The sequence below is a fragment of the Lolium rigidum genome, chromosome 2 (assembly GCF_022539505.1).
Source record: "Lolium rigidum isolate FL_2022 chromosome 2, APGP_CSIRO_Lrig_0.1, whole genome shotgun sequence".
In the NCBI taxonomy this organism is placed as follows: domain Eukaryota; kingdom Viridiplantae; phylum Streptophyta; class Magnoliopsida; order Poales; family Poaceae; genus Lolium; species Lolium rigidum.
Genome location: NC_061509.1, coordinates 273,563,688 through 273,581,169, shown reverse-complemented (window position 1 = coordinate 273,581,169; position 17,482 = coordinate 273,563,688). Strand labels below are relative to the sequence as shown.

The 17,482-nt window shown below is 43.3% G+C and overlaps 1 protein-coding gene and 1 pseudogene across 1 annotated transcript; one reads left to right on the top strand and one right to left on the bottom strand.

Annotated features, from left to right (window-relative positions):
- Positions 1–447: 447 nt before the first annotated feature.
- On the top strand, positions 448–2,910 carry LOC124688814 (NAC domain-containing protein 92-like). Its single transcript, XM_047222440.1, has 3 exons — positions 448–995; positions 1,834–2,120; positions 2,239–2,910. The coding sequence occupies exons 1-3, from the start codon at positions 803–805 to the stop codon at positions 2,653–2,655; spliced, it is 897 nt and encodes a 298-aa protein (XP_047078396.1). The 5' UTR covers positions 448–802; the 3' UTR covers positions 2,656–2,910.
- A 10,843-nt stretch (positions 2,911–13,753) lies between these two features.
- Positions 13,754–16,459, bottom strand: LOC124688813 (annotated as a pseudogene).
- Positions 16,460–17,482: the final 1,023 nt, after the last annotated feature.

The window sequence follows — 17,482 nt, the reverse complement described above, 5'->3', positions numbered from 1 at the left end:
TGCACATCAAGTGGGGCTCCGGTTGGGGTTTTCGATCTAGCAAAGCCGTTTCCTTGCGAGGCTGGATCTCTTCCTCCTCCCCACTCTCTTCTCCTCTCCTCTCTAGCCTATAGCTATACCCTGGTACTGCTACAGCCACCACCTCTAGACATCCATCGGTCGAGTTCGTGCTGCGCAAGCATCGCCGTGAATGCGACGGCCGCGCACGCACGCGTCCTCTCCTCCCCCGCTTCCTCCGCTCCCACCTCCGTTCCCCCGTGCTCCGGTCCGGTGATGGGACAGCAGCAGCTACAGGGGAGGAGAAAGGTTAATCATGATACAGTTGCGAGTTAATAGTAGCTACCTCGCCATTGCTCTCGTCCTCTCCGGCCGGCCGCGCGTATCCTCGTCAGCTTCTCCGGCCGACGCACGCACGCAGGCAGAGACGACGATAGAGACTGCCCGGCCGTAAAGCTCGCTCCCGGCCTGGTTGCTTGCTCCCCTACACTTCCTCCTCTCCCTAGCTCGGCTAGGCTCTTATTAGCTGCATACAATTATTCCTCCGAGTTCCGGCAGCGCCAAGCTATATATATTTCCTTCCTGCCCACCTCCCAATCCCAGCCTCATACTATCACACACCGCTCAAGCTACAGCAACATAGATATAGATATATATATGCCCCTGCCCTGCCTAATTCTTGCTTCCTACTAGCGCGCTAGCTTCATCTCTCTCGACCATCTTCTCGTCTACGAGCTACAAATTGCAGGGAGAAAGAGAGAGGAGGGAGAAGACATCTACATAGATTATCAGGTGGTGATAGCACATGGGGCTGAGGGACATCGAGATGACGCTGCCGCCGGGGTTCCGGTTCTACCCGAGCGACGAGGAGCTGGTGTGCCACTACCTGCACAACAAGGTGGCCAACCACCGCTTCGCCGGAGGAGCGGCGGCCGCCACCGCTGGGGGCACCATGGTCGAGGTCGATCTGCACGTCCATGAGCCATGGGAGCTGCCAGGTATGTTGATTAACTCCCAGTTGCTACTTACTGGAGCTCGATCTATCTCTGCTCTCTCGTACGAGTAAGTACATACACTAGTCCCCCTCGAGCAAGCTACTGCTTGCATCTTAATTAAGAGTTTAGCTTCATTCCATGGAGGCATGGACACGCAACCGTGTTTTATTGGCTCCGCTCTCGTTATTGGTATACTTATTAATCACTAATTAGTAATTAATCAACATGGCATGGATTACGTATATATATGCGCAGTATATATCTCATCTTCTATTAATTCCTGTTTGTAACCGTGTTGCTTTCTAGCGCAAGTTTCCTTTAAGATTTTCAGTGGGCTACCATTGCAAGCATTATCCTCCTATAATTAACCTGTAAACAGTGAAATATATGTCCTGAAATGTTTTGCTTCTTGCATATCACATTTCATATCATCATTTTCTTGAGCTGGGTGGGGATTTTTGGGATTAATTTTCATTATCCCTCGTTTTTGTCTTAAAAATATCAAAACTATTGTTTGAAATTGCAGTAGATTTTTCTGCCAATACGAAGGCTTTTTTCACAAGTTCTTTTTTGAGATTGCCGGTTCTCTTGATTTGCTTCCCAACGTTTCGAAATTTCGTAGACATATTATTTTCCTAGGTAAACGGACAAGTGCATGCTTTCTTTTTGCCCCCTCAACTTCTCTCTGCCATGTCTATTTGTGCATCATGGCCTAACTAATAAGCATATACGTTTGCGTAGACACTTAGAGACTACTGAATAATCAACCTCCACTAGTGAAGCTTCTTTTGCTAATTCCTCCAACCGGACATGGTGGATTGGTGGTGTTGTATGCGCGCAGATGTGGCGAAGCTGAGCACGAACGAGTGGTACTTCTTCAGCTTCCGCGACCGCAAGTATGCGACGGGGCTGCGCACTAACCGCGCCACCAAGACCGGTTACTGGAAGGCCACCGGCAAGGACCGAGTCATCCGCAACCACAGATCGGCATCGTCATCTTCCGGCCGCGCTGCAATCGTCGGCATGCGCAAGACCCTCGTCTTCTACCGCGGCCGCGCCCCCAACGGCACCAAGTCCTGCTGGGTCATGCATGAGTTCCGCATCGAGAACCCCCACTCACCACCGAAGGTACTAATTGCCAATATCTAATCTGCAAATAATCATGTATCACTAAATAATCTCTTGCAGTATTGCACCAATTTCCAACTTTCACAAGGATTGTACCACCTGAATTTTGTTTAAGCAGGAGGACTGGGTGCTATGCAGAGTTTTCTACAAGAAAAAGGCTGACACGGAGTACGCCATGGACAGAGAGCAGGAGATCATCGCTGGCGGCGCTACCGTGAAGGGATATGACTATGGCGCCTCATCGTGCCAAGATCCGGACTACCACTCGCCTCTGGCTCCGTTCCCCTCCCTTGGCGTTGGCGGCCACCATTACCAGCTACCACTGTCTTCGCAGGATCACCACAGGCTCAGCATCGATGCCTTCTCAAGCATGCCGCCGCTGCTGAGCTACGACAGCATCCTCGATTTCAACCAGCAGCTCGATGCCGGAAGTGCAGCTACGGTCTCAAGAGACGGCAGCGGGGATCAGTGTGGCGGGGTGCTGACAATGGACCTAGGGCTGCAGGAGGAGTACAACTACAACAGCCTGATGTAGATGTGAATATGTGATGTGGATCGGTGCTGCATCTGCTTCTCCTATTGCGATCCATCCCACGGTAGTGTGTAATTAACAACTTGGTTTTCATTATTCGTTCGTGATCTTGTGCAGATTTAGTTTGGGCATGTAAATGTAGTGTAGAAGTATACAAGACATATATACTATTGCATTGGCTTATATAATTGATCTGGATTGATTAGGATATATGAGAGAGTGACGCTGTTGTCATGTACATATGTAATAATGTATGGATCCGTTATTTTTGTTGGGAGAATGAAGCCGATTTGGGACATATTCAATTGTTGCTCGTGTATCTCTTATGGCTAACCTTTGTGTTTGGGCGGTTTCTTTAATGGAAAAAAATAACGAGCCGCTGTTTGGAAAAAAACATTATGGCCTACAATAATGTATATATACATATGGGCATTGCATTGTGAGCATGGTAAGGTTTAACTGATGCAGGAAGGTCGTCAATCCTGTTTTCAGAGTATATATATAAAGGTTCAATCATAAGGATGACAATGAGAAGGGTATGGACATGGTAGAGAAATATCATACCCACACCCGTATAGTTAATGGGGTATAAATGTTTACCCATACCCATACCTATGGGTATAAAAATTTATCCATAAACATACCCGGAGGGTACCCGTACCCATTGGGCACCCGGTGGGTAGGTCAAATTGTACACAAGTCACTCGCAATTTTATATTTATCGATAACAAATATGATTAAAAAATGAATTATCTCAACTCAATAATAGGAGTTGAGTACATAACAATTAACAAAATATAAAAATCACATTATCATATTCTAACTTATAAATCAATAAAAGTAGATGTGTCACTTAAGAAATTGACAATAAAAGGGCAGGGTATGGGTATACCTGCGGGTACGAGGATATACCCGTGTCCTACGCATGACTTAATGGGTAGGGTATAAGTACTACCCATGGGCATGGCAAGAACATGATGATGCTGATCAATAATGGACTTAAGCGCACCAGCAACATCGTACATTATCCTCAATCTCCGTTCTTTATTGGAGATCTGCTACATTTTTATCTTGATCAGGAATATTTAGGGTTAATTATCGTGACTACAAAGTGCACACGGCACAGATGAGACACCGACTGCGACCTATTTCGGCGTCGGTTCATGACTTATATGAGGGTGTGGATACCGAGCAGAAGTTTATGGGGTGCCTCTATAAATTCCCTAAGTGCACACCTTCATGGAATGGGTTGGTGAGCCGCGCTTACTGAAGCTTTCTTATGTGGTGTTGGTGATGTGGAGGCTTGCTGAAACAAAAAAATATCAAGGTGTCCAATAAAAAAATTAGAAAAGCATGAAAAGGCAAACATGAATGGTGAGATCCGGTAAAAAAGATTAATTCGACTTGCTTGCCTGTGGCCAATCTGCTGGTGCCACTTAAGAAAAACCAAGAGCCCCTGGCTAAAAATGTGTGATCTGATTCCTCATGTGGTACATCTTGTACCGACAATTAAGCTAGTATTTAAGATGTATGAGGTAGTTCCTCGTGTATTTTTTATTTATATCAAATAACTAAGCTAATAGTTCAGATGTTTCATGTATTTTTCTTGTGTTGTTTGTTTTTTACCTTTTAACTAAGCTAGTAGTTAAAATGTGAGACGTGTTTCCTCTTCTATTGTTTATTTTGTACCTAATAATTAAGCTAGTATTGTGGCCCATGTCAAGTACTAATATGACCAACCGGTTCTCTAGCGGTCCTTTTCCCAACATGCTCAAGTCGTGCTGCTAAATGTTCTGTATCCCTTCTACATAACATCATTAGTTTTGTTTCGGCTATTAATTCTATTCATTATTCTACTTTCAGTGAAGGTACAAGGATGGTGGTTAGAACGAACTCATGGAGGTTCGTGGGTTCTGCCAGGGATGTATATGCGCATGGGTGCGGGAGAATGGTGGTCAGAACTGCCTCACGGAGGACAACCCATATGAGTCATCAGAGAGCTTGTAAGCACTTGGCTTGTGGTCGATGGTTAACAACCATAAGGAGGTTTTTCCTATACAATATTAGTTAGATAGTTAGAATTGCTTATTAACTCAATCAATTGTCGTTTCACCAGCTTGGCTACCATTGTAACGGGTTCACCCATGAAATGTATCTCATAAAAAGTGGTTTTAATGAAGTTTTATTTGTTAAAGATGAAACTGTAATGAAATAAAGATAATAAACTGAAATGGTGTAAACGAAAAGATTTATTATCATTGAACGTGAATAACTTTTGTGCCGTCAAATGTGCATCAAACATGACAAAAATAATTCCTGACACCTTATTTGTACATGGCACTGAACTTTGTGTAATATATATTACTTCTTTCATCTAAGGAATAGGCTGTCAAGTCACTCTTTTGAGTTAGAATTTCCACCTACTCTCGAATCGCTTTCTATCGAGTCGAATCTCTATAGAGCATATATTTACGTTGTTCAGCATACAAGGAGTGCGGAGGATCCTTTGTGCTGCGCAAAAAAACTCCACACGTGCCCTTTCCCCAATGTAGTTATTCTTGGCATATTTTAAGTGTCTTCTAAGCTTTAGAAATTATTACTTTAGAAATTAAATTAAGATTTAAAAATCTTAATATGTAGCTCTACATTTCTAAGGAAATGTGGGTCAATGTTTATGTTGTTTGACCTTTAATAAAATGAAGATGCCTTGTATTACAAAACCAAGGTAGTTAGTGCCACATCTTGATTTTTGGAACATAGCTATGCATCTCCTTTATAAATCTTACTATGATTATATCCATTATGCATCTCCTTTATAAATCTTGATTTTCTACATTGCTCATACGTATTTGTCTATGTACTGACAAGGTTATTAAGTTGGACTGCAACAAGGTGGTGATGGGTTTACAGCCTTCACCTGGGTACCAGGACGTGATCCCTTCGAACCGTTGCATGAAGGTGTTGAATCCCATGGTGTCGGGAAGGATACGGCAGTGGCGGTGCCACCGTCCACCCATGGCCATTAGGCGAAGCTCGGGTACATCCCTAGGGCTCTCATTCCTCGTTGGTGCTACGTCCAACTAGACGTGAATGACTTACACATGCTTGTCATTAGACTCACGTTCCAGCAGAACTTGAAGAGGTCAAGATCCCACTGCCCCGCAGCGTGGCGATGTTCGCCGGCGGATGGTGGAACGAGTGGGTGCAGGTCGCCTAATATGGCGGGCAGATGGTGCTTCGGAAGAATGGTCGGAGATCGTCTACAAGTACGATCTCCATTACAACGAGACAATGGAGTTCAAGATTCAGGCCATTGTCCTGAAGATGACGATCCACAAGTCCAACGGCACCACTGCCAGGAAGTACACCTGGTCTGACCACGGCGAGTCGATAACTGCTTGTTTATCTCTCTATGGTTGTATGTAGTAGTTTAGCAGGATGAACTAGTGAACTTCTGAACTTGTGCTGGCTTTTGATCATGGATTTAACCCTTGATGTTTCAAGGGCATGGGATGCCCTAATGATGGTAGCTTTTGATCAGGGGTGTTCGTGTGAACCCCTAGTTGTAGACGCATGTGTGCAGCATGTGTATTATATGTGCTACTTGCGTGCTGTAAGTAATTTTGAGGACAAACAAACACTAACCAAAATATGTTACTTTCCCTCTAGTACCAAGCCTAGGCACCTATGAGGACAAACAAATAATAGGCCAGAACTGCACCAAAAATACATTGTGGCAACCGCATGAAATGTAGAAACATGTGCAGTCTCGGTTTTCATTAAAGCACCCGGGCCTGACCGGGCAAAACCGAAAAAGAGAAAACCTCATGCGAGCAACCAAACTCGCCCTTGATACTTCCACTCATGCGTGCATCCATCTGCAACTGTTTCTCCATCAATTATCTAGATAGAAATGTATGTACATATTAAAATCCGCCGTATTTAGGGAAAACAGTGATATTGATTTTGGAAAGGAGGTGCTTCTCGGCCCCCAAATGTTTTTCACGGATTCAATGAATCTAGATGTATTTTAGTCTACATTTTATCCGTGTATGCGACAGGTATTAGGTTCGGAGGGAGTAGTATATACCGCTCACTGCCATGCAAGTCGTAACTAAAGAGTACGCAAGTACGTTACACTTGCGTGAATGTCAAATTTTTCCACACGGAAGTTTAACTTTACGCACGAGACTACTATATCAACACAGTACACAGGACAGGTTAGCCTGACTAACGATCGACGACCCAGTAGTGGATACTAGCTAGCAAAGCATCTGCTGGTACTGCTGCGTATATGCATGTGCCTTCCTGGTTCCCGCTGCCGTGGTGCGTCTGCATGCAAGGGCAAGCCCACCATGCATGAATATCACTGGATAGAGTGGGCGCCTCCACATGCCCAGCCCCTCATCTTTCTCGTCTCTGACCCGACGATCGTGTCCTGTTCCCTTATTGGTCTCTCCTTGCTCGATCTATCTGCACCGGCCATACCTACATCGAGCAACACCGATCCATGGACGGTGCCACTAGCGGCTGGCAGCTAGAACTGAGTTAGATCAGCGACCAGATTCTCCCAGTAACTTTTGTAAGGCAAGAGAAAAGATGGTTGACCGGATGCTATCTAGCAGCTACATGCATTTACGTGCGATGTTGGTGACTCATCAGAGACCACACCCTTGTAAATTGTAATTAAATAGATTTAGGGCCATTCATAAGATTTCGTGTGCTTCTTTAAGTAATAAAGCGCCCATTATATCTTTAAAAAAATAAGATTTCGGTAGGTTTTGGATCACTACATTGAAATTCTCCTCTTCGATTTTTTCATCCATTGGGTTAGAATAATTTTTTTCTAAGAGTTTTGTTGCTTTACATTTCACTAAAAAAAGGCCAACCCACTCAACGCTCTTGGAACTAAACTTTGTTTTCCTATAGTTCAATCTGACCAAATTTGCAGGTACAGATACAAAATCTTCAGAAATAAAGTGCCACGTGATATTGTAGTTGTGTGGTTTCCTATTACTACATTTTAGAATCCCACCAATTAAGGAGGCCATATGAGAAATTAAGAAGCTCAATTTCCACCATGCCATCTTCAAAAAAGTGAATATGGTTTTATGGGACACATCGGCTCAAGATCTAGACTGCCACTCTAATCCACTTTATATTTATATATACAGACAGGCATTATTATTAGTAAGCAAACTTTCTAGATATTAGTAAAACCATATTTGTATTTTATGTAAGACCTTGAAAAATCTTAAAAAAGATACATTTAGTTGAAACACACACATGCCTTTTTGACATTTTACTATATCACCATGGGCTGCGGGTCTTTTTTTTTATGATGAGGCAATGTCGCAATTGTGTTGCGCCCTTGTTTTAGATGGTGGCTCGAAACTTGACCTCTGGGATGAAACTCCTGAGATCATCTTATGGTTAGACTAGTAGTCATCTGCACATGTATGCGATCCATTGCCGTAGGCTTAACCTAGAAGATGTGCGTTGTCATTTTCTGCTCTCTTTTACCATAAGGATATTGGTAGTTTGGTGGAGTTACTATCGTGAGGCACAGGGCCTCTGGGGTTTTTTCCCTTTCATGATCGACTTTTTTTTTTTTGCGAAAGCTTTCATGATCGACTTTGATGCATGTCATTTTCTTTTCAGATGTCTGTCTTTTTGTAATAACTAATAAATGGTTGTGGTCATCAATCGATGTAGATGCATAAGATACCTTACGTTTTCAAAAAAAAAAGTAGGTAGACAATAGTCACAAAGCTACTAGGCAATGTCACTGCCCATTGCATCCTCGACTATTGATCTCTGTTAGAGATTAATTAGTGCTCTTGTATATATGCTTATGACTTGTGAGAAGATGATTGCATATTGGTGGCCAGTGGCGGAGCTAGAGCAGAGGCAAGCATGGTGCTAGATGGTGCCACAACACATATAAATCCTTGGTATAGGGGTGCACATATGGTGAAATTTTGTACATATACAAAGAGAATTATATTTTCCCGGTGTCCAGTGCACCCTGTTGGCACCATGTAGATCCACCAGTGTTGGTGGCGGCGCGTATAAATTAAGATCACTTGTGTGATAAATTAGAAGATTGCAACAGCAGATCGAGCAACTTTCCGGTAGCTTTGTGGTCGTAGAAAGATAGCTAGGTAGGGCAGAACCATGGCTATATATAGCTAGCTTTTGATTTCTGATAAATCAACCAACCGATAATTGTTTTGCTTCGATGCTTCTCCTTCCATAGATCCTATCACTCACATGACCACTGATATACACAAGCACGTCCAAATACGATCCCAATTTTTTATTTTTATTTTTGCTTTAACTTTTTTCCTTGTTGAAGTAATAAGACGGCGACTGATCTTCATGACCATAGATCGTATCACTCACAAGACCACTGATATACACAAGCACGTCCAAATACGATCCCAATTTTTTTTTTTTTTTGCTTTAACTTTTTTCCTTGTTGAAGTAATAAGACGACGACTGATCTTCATGGAATCTTGGCACATCATGAAGTACTGGTCCTGATGTTGACTCATCTATACATATGTATACATGATTGTGAAATGATTGATCGATTTGAGATATGGGATTAGAGTACATGTTTAGTAGATGTACTACCAAACATGCATGTATGTTCCACATGAATTTGCACCTTCGTGATCGATGTGCGCAGTACAGTTGTAGTGGCATGGATGTGCACAGTTCTTAACTGGAGACACATATGATTAGTGATATATCCAATCCATGAACAACTTGCCTTTTAGAAACAAAAAGAAATCCATCAACTGCTGCTAGCGTGTACATGTATGCTGAGATCATTGGCTTGGTAGGAGTACGAGTGGTCCATGCAAATAATCTTTTAAAACCCCTCTGTCATTCTACTAATACATGAATTGCTTTGCATGCATGTTGTACATACCTATTTCCATAAGAAATAGTAGTGTTATATACGTTAGACTAACTAATGCAGATGTGCCAGCACTACAAACTTGATAACCCTAGCTCTCTAACCCTCATTAAGAAAAACAAAAGGAATGATGATACGGCACTCCATCAGCCACTACAATCTGTTATAAACGCGATAAGAAAATAACGAAAATAAGAACACACGTAGGGGATACAGGATTTTAACGTGGAAAACCCTCTGCAACAAAGAGAGAGGTAAAAATCATGTGCGCCAGCCAGGAATTTTTTTACTATATCCGCTACGCTTCGGCCTAAGCCTACCCGGCGAGGGGCCTCGCTCCACTCGTCAGAAGTTAGCCTCCCTTTAATTTGAAATTTGAATCACAATATAACAGAATCCATATACAACTCATGATAGAAGAGCAATTAAACAATATATTTGCTCTGGATAAAGATACGCATAGCGCAACTTTAAAAATCAGAGTACCAAGAGTGTTGCCCAGAAGCAACTTAGCGGGGGCCTGGACTTACACGTATACTCTGGACATTCTATAGTATCAACGAAATTGTGTCAATGAAGCTTGTGACATTCCCTTTAGCATATTTGTCTGGTGACATATGCATATAATACTAGCAACTTGGATAGCATCTTCAGATATAGCAACGCTTATTAATGCACGGCTGCACGTGTCATTGATTCGATTGTGACAAGTTGCATATTTGCCTTGTCTTGACCTCCAATTTTTTTTTTGTCTGTACCTTGCTTTCTATGCCCTTCATCTTAAAATACTACTATATCCCTCTATCTCAAATTACATAGCTTTACAGTTTAATTATAGCCAAAATTCGTTTGATAAAATATATTTTAAAAAATATATCTAAACATGACTACATATCTCACGATGATTCTAATAACATTAATTTGTGACATTATAGTTGTAGAAAAATTTATTATATGTAATTGACCAAACTTTACAAAGTTGGACATTAACCAATTCTAAAACGCATGGTAGTTTGAGATACAGTGAGTACGTCATATTTTGATAAATTAATTGTGATAAGTTATATTAGTATGTGGTAATGTGCCATGTAATTGCTGTTGTTAGATTCATAATAAGGAGAATACATCGGATTAGTTACAATTTTGTATCATATGAACCAAGACATAGCAAATTGATCAGGCCATCATATGATCGTGAAAATTATAACTTTCCAAAGAAATCATATTTCAGCATTTCCAAAAACATAAAAAAAATACTTGCAAAGGACGGGTAGTAGGAACAGCTTTGAATAAATTTTGGTAAGTAATATATATTGGTATATGGTATTTATATTTACTATGTTTTAATGGTTGTTTTTTAAGTCTTGTTATTGTAACTTCCATAAGTTAGATGGGTGGATAGTAATTTATTTCTCATTTGTAATTATGTTTTTGAATTGTTGTACGTGCACATTATTTTAATTAAAAGATATCGTATTCACATGTATGTATAGTACTCCCTCTATTTTGGAATGCAACACTAGTTCATGTTCTCAACACAAATAGTTGAGCAATATTTTTTCATAAAAATTACGGTGTATATAATATAAAAAAGGTGCCACTAGATTTGCAAAACTATTTGCATAAGATTACGATTTTGTACCACATACTTGTATGAAGCATGCTTATCAGTATCTATCAAATATCTTATCCGCATCTTTTTTTTCCTTTTGCCAGTAGTCCACTACTACACATCGATCCACCTATGGACAATTGCATATGTGTTCTATGTGCTATGCTTGGCGTACCTACATCTACATATGGGTTGACATAGCGTATCGCAGGGTTGACTCCGGCGCGATACACTAACCGCACCACCAGGAATTCCCGACACCCTTGCCACCTTGTTGTCGCTGGGGGCCGCAATGCCTCCCAAAGCCCTCCTCCCCCTTCTTGCCTCCACCGGCCTTCCTCGCATCCGCGCCGTCCTGTCGAGCTCACTCATGCTCTAGCGCAGGGCTTTCGCATGTCCTATGGTTTCGATCTGGTGGGCTGGCTTGGGGTCGTGTTCTGCTTCTTGAGTGTTGATGCGTGTTTCTCTGGTGGACGAGGTCCTATCGATTGCTCGCCAAAAGTCCTGGTGCTGGCTAGATTTGGAGCTAGATCTGGGCCGGTTCGGGGACGAGATTTTGAAACAAAAGAAAACACTAAGTTTGGAATGTCAGCACAAAATAACCTTATCTCAAAATCATTACACAAACTAATCTTTTTGGACAGGCCCTACCTCACGGAGCCCTGTTCTATTAGCATGAAGTCGTGGCTCATGGCATGGTATATACGATGAAGGTGTGACCCACGTTGCCGTAAAAAAAGAAGGTTATTTTTGAGATACATTCAATTTATGTCAAACTCTTTTAAAATGGTTTAGTTCTGTCCAAATCGTCTGTCCACGGTCGCGCGTACATGGCTCCATCGTCCATGGCGTCAAGTTTTGGAAGGCGGCTGCTTGCAATGGCTCGTACGTGACTGCAGACACGTGATTAAAGTGCACGGTCATTTCTATTTGCTCTCCTGTTGCCCTGACTTGCCTTTTGCTGCAAGCCTTTTTCCTCCATGCTTCAAGCAATTACTGTAGCAGCTATTCAGTACATATACATAATTGGTCGAACTGAACCAGCTTTTTGTAAGCTTGACCACCGACACATCGATCAAGTGATGGCTGTGATGATGGCTGTGATGCTTTGACTATGACCAGGACAGTGACTTCGCGTGATCCAGAAGCATATCGCTAGTTACTGTCGCTGTTACTCTGTAATAGTTCTTGTACAGTAAATTCTACTCCACGGCCACTGCGTTGCTGGAGAGTGAAGTTAAAGCGTGCTCGACCCTTTGACTGACGGGCTAGGCCTTTCTGTCCTGGACCCTGGACACTGCGCTTCTAGAATTACACATGGCCCATCTGAAAACGAGAAGTTACAAATGGGCCTCGCCCGTGTGCGTGAAGGGGCCATCTGGAAGAGGAGCCAAATACTATTTGCCGCTCAGAGCGAGACTAGTTCACTCCAAGGACGCTTATACACCGACCTAGTCGGCCTGTACGGGGCACACCCCAGCGACCAGGTCAGTAGGTACGTTGTTTTCTTTCTTTTTTGCTGTTTTTTTCTGTTAATATTTTTCCTTTTCAATATCTAACTTTAAAAAAATATTTTTGGAGCACAAAATTTTTAAATCTGTTCAGATTCGAAATTTTCGGAATTTTAAAAACTTTCAGATTTTGATTTAATTTTTACGAAATTTGACTATTTTCGGATATGGACATAATTTAAAATTGAACATTTATTAAAATTTGTAAAATTTATTTTTTTTCAAAAATTTAACATTTTTAGTTATGAACATTTTTGAATTTCGAACATTTTTCAAATTTGAACGTTTTTATAATTTGAACATTTTTCAAATTTGAACGGTTTTTAAATTTGAACTTTTTAAAAATTTGAACTTTTTCAATTTTGAACATTTTCTGAATTTGAACTATTTTCAAATTTGAACAAAAATAAAAATAAACAGAAATAAAACAAAACAAAATAAACAAAAAGAAAATAGGAAAGAAAAATGGAAAAAAGGAAACAAATAACAAACATAACAGACGAACTGGGCCAACTAGGCCGACCCATACCGTGCATGGGGCGTGTGCGGCGCGCGATAGCGGCTGACCTGGTCGGTGTATAGGAATTGTCATTCACTCCCGCCTAAGGGGTCGGATATATGGGCCGGCCCAGTAACGCGGCATGGTGTAACTGGTTTTGCTTCAGTTTTTTTGGTTTCCGTGGTTTTCGATGTTTTCCTTTCGGTTTTCTTTTTTTTTCTAGTTTTTGGTGAGACTTCAACTGTCTAGAGAAAGTATCAGATTTTTTTATTTTAAAAAGTGTTAAAATTTAAAAATATTTGAATTAAAAAATGTTCAAATCTAATAATATTCTTGATTTTTAAAAGTCCAAATTCAAAAATATTCAGTGTTGAATAAAATTCACGTGGTTTAAAAAAAAATCATGATGGACGATATTCATATTTAAAAAGCATTCAGACTTAAAATTGTTACATTTGAAAAAAATGAGTATCCATTATTTGTGGTATTTAGAAGCAAATATAAGTATACATGTTACAAGCTATAATTATACGTGCTACAAGTGTACGTGCAAGCTATAAGTATACAATAATAGAACATTGGACCTACAAGCTATAAGTATAGGTGCTATCCCCCTCAAGATCAAGCACGTCATGCGGTCTGAATTTGTAGTCCGCATCGCATTGTTGCTTCCTCCCAAGCAAGCTCTTCTCATCCTCCCCCTCCTCCTCCAAATCACCACCGCTAGCATGACCCCATGGATGTCGTTGGTATCTCCTTAGTGCCTCCAGCCTCTCCGCAACCTCCTTCATCCTCGGCCTCTCATCGCCGCTCATGCTCACACATCGCATCAAGAGGTGTGTGACCTCTTCTAGGGCTTCCGACCCCATCTCCTTCATGACATTGCCGTCCATGAGCTCGCCATGCCGACCGGCCTTCACGGCCATCACGAAGCATGACACAAGGCTCCTATTTTCCTCTGGGCCGTCAAAACATAGCACTTTTTTCCGGGTCAGCAGCTCCAACATCACGACGCCAAAGCTGTACACGTCGCTCTTGTCTGTCAGCTGGCATGTCATAAGATACTCCGGGTCTAGGTACCCACAGGTGCCTTGCACTAGGGTGGCAAGGACCTCGGCCTCATCGCTTGGAGCCAGCTTTGACGCTCCAAAGTCCGTTACTTTTGCGGTGAGACTGCCATCGAGCAGGATGTTAGCTGTCTTGACATCGCCATGGAGGATCGGTGGTGAGGCCGACGAGTGCATGTAGGCCAACGCCTCCGCCGACTCCGCCCCAATCCGAAGACGGGTATCCAAGGCCGTGTCAGCATTGAGTCCCTTGCCACCGTGGATGTACTGGTAGAGTGTACCATTTGAGACATACTCTTATACCAACATCGGTACTTCCACCTCGAGACAACAACCAAGCAGCTTGACGACATTTCGGTGGTTGATTTGGGAGAGGATGAGCATCTCCCTTGTGAACTCCTTGGTCTCGGCTTCCTCCATCATCTTGGACTTCTTGATGGCCACCACCGAATTGTCCGCGAGGACACCTCTGTAGACAATGCCGTGGCCTCCACGGCCGAGGATCTGATCGGAGGCGAAGTTGTTCGTCGCCTTCTTTAGCTCTTCGCTGGAGAATATCTTGAATCCGCCACTGGCTCCACCGGTGGTGCCATTGTATGACCGCATCTGCTGCTGCAGGATGACCCCTCCATTGTGCTCGAAGAATTTCTTCTTTGTTTTCATGAGGTTGCTCTTCTGCAGCGCCAGGCAGGTACCGCAGAATATGGACCCTAAAAAGATCACTCCCACGCCAACCCCTGAATATGACATTACATACGTATCATTTAGCTTACAGTCCTAAGAAGAACTTGAGACGAATAGAAAATGTCGCGTGATGATCATCGATGGATAGATGTAATAAAATTGTAGATGTACCTGTAACAGTTTTGAGAGCTACGGTGAACTTGTCCTTTGGGCGGCAACCATTCTTGACGTAGGGATCTCCAGTTTCCTCCGGAGGGCATTTGCAAGTGTAGTGTCCCTCCGTGTTTGTGCAGACTCCGTGGCACCCGTAGTTTTCTTTATGTTGGCACTCGTCGATGTCTTCGGTTTGATCACCATTTGATCAGACGAAATCGATCATTTCACAAGGCATAATAATTCAGTATCCTCAAGGCCTTTGTTCTAAGCAAGAAAACCCAATTCAGTGTTTGTTTACCTTTTTTTTTTTTTTTTTTTTTTTTGCGAAACACAGTACAATCAAAGACGGTCATACCTACGCGCACACACTCACCCCTATGAACGCACACACGCACACCCTACCCCTATGAGCACCTCCAAGAGACTGCGTTGAAGAACTGATCCGGCGGGTCTTGAGATTGACGAAGTCACCACAGGCGCCTCGCTGTCGACGGGAACGTCGCCTCCCACTGCATCCGTGGTCGAGGTAGGGGTTGCCCTCATAGCCCGTGGAGCATTTACACCGGTACCCGTCCCCGTTGTCGACATCAAAGCACTCGCTGAGCAGCGCTGCAGTTGCCGACGTTCCGGATGGCCCAGTCAAGCACGACGGGCACCTCAAAATCGTCGGTGCGGTTGAAGGCGACGCGCTCGCTATCGAACCAGTCTGTCTGGACGAGGAAGACGTAGTGGCACGACGTGGCATGGACGGATATCGTGTCAAGCGTGCGCCCGGGCAGCAAGTTGCTCTGCATCGGCTCGAAGAAGTCAATCCCCGTGGGGATGGCGCTCCGGCAGGAGCCGACAGCCGACGTCCAGTTGCGCCTTCCGGCACACGGACATGCAGCCGCTGATGGACTCGCCGGTACCGTCAACGAAGAAGCCGAGGGTGGGGCAGCCGAGCGCGACCAGTTGGGTCTTGCTGGACGAGAAGAGGTAGGGGCTGTCGGAGTTGATGGACATGTACGTATATTTCCTGCCGACTAACCCGCCCGTGGAGTTGTAGCAGCTACGCGTCGCGTTGAGGTAGGTCGTGGCCTCGCCGGCCGCGAGCGAGATGTTGGCGAGCCGGTAGCCACGATTTAGCATGGTGAGGCGCGGCGGGGAAGGGCCGGAGTCGTCGCACGCGAGCTGGAAGTCGCTGTATTTTCTGTTGTCGCGGTAGCAGCCGACGCCGATGCCAAAGGGGTAGGGAACGGTGACGTTGCCGCACGTTTCGCGGCAGCGCGGCAGCGCCAAGGATGGCTGGCGCTGAGCCGCCGCCACGGACAGCAAATGAAACACGATCAGCAGCAGTGCGGTGGTCGGCATTCTTGACATGCTGTTTGCTCGCTTCCTCTGCTTCGATTCGAGTGATGATTACATATAGGCGTGGCTGGTGGTAGATGCCTTGACTTGGCTGTGGAGAAAGAAGGAAGGAGCGCTGGCTGGCTGGTCAGTCGTCCGAATAGCAAGTGGATCAATATCCCTGTGTTGCCTATTGTGAAGTAGTCAAGCGGGTCAATGAGAGCATCCCCATCAGATGGTGTACATTTGGGAAAATATACACCACCAACAGTGTTTTACACCACTCACTTTTCCATTTTTTTGGACTTTTACACCACCTGCATTTTTTTTGACAAAACTCAGATGGTGTATAATACACCACCAAATGTTCCAACAGATGGTGTTAAATGCACCACCAAGTTAAACTTGAAGTAAAAAATTCAAATAAATTAAACTTTATAAGACACATTTCAACACATAATTTGAGATATATACATACATAAGCACCGACACAGTTCGACAGAAACTCGACATAGACACTGACAGGCACTGCTGGGTAGTTCATCGAAACATCGACACTGACTAAAGGCTTCCGGTTGGAGACACCAACCCAGACTAAAGATTTTTTTTGGAGTTTTTTTTGGCTCCACACCCCCCCCCCCGGAGCGCTTTTTTAGCTTTGTAAAATACAAAATAAAATGGTAGAAAATAGGAATAGAAAATCCTTTTAGATTTAGGTAGTTAGGTGATCTAGTCATTAAAATTAAAAATCCTTTTAGATTTATGTAGGTTAGGTTATATTTGGAGGGTTGGCACTTGCTGGGAAAATATTAATATTTGGAATGATCATTGGATCCCTTTAAGCCAATCTAGAAAGATTATATCTCCCACAGGTGATGCGGTTCTCACAAAAGTTTCTGAACTTATCTCTCCTATTACATGCCGTGGGATGAACAATTAACCCACGATTTACTGAACCCCATGGATGCTAGTCGTGTGCTACAAATTCCAATTAACAACCAAGGTTTTGATGCCTTCGTTTCTTGGCATAATGTGCGATCTGGTTAC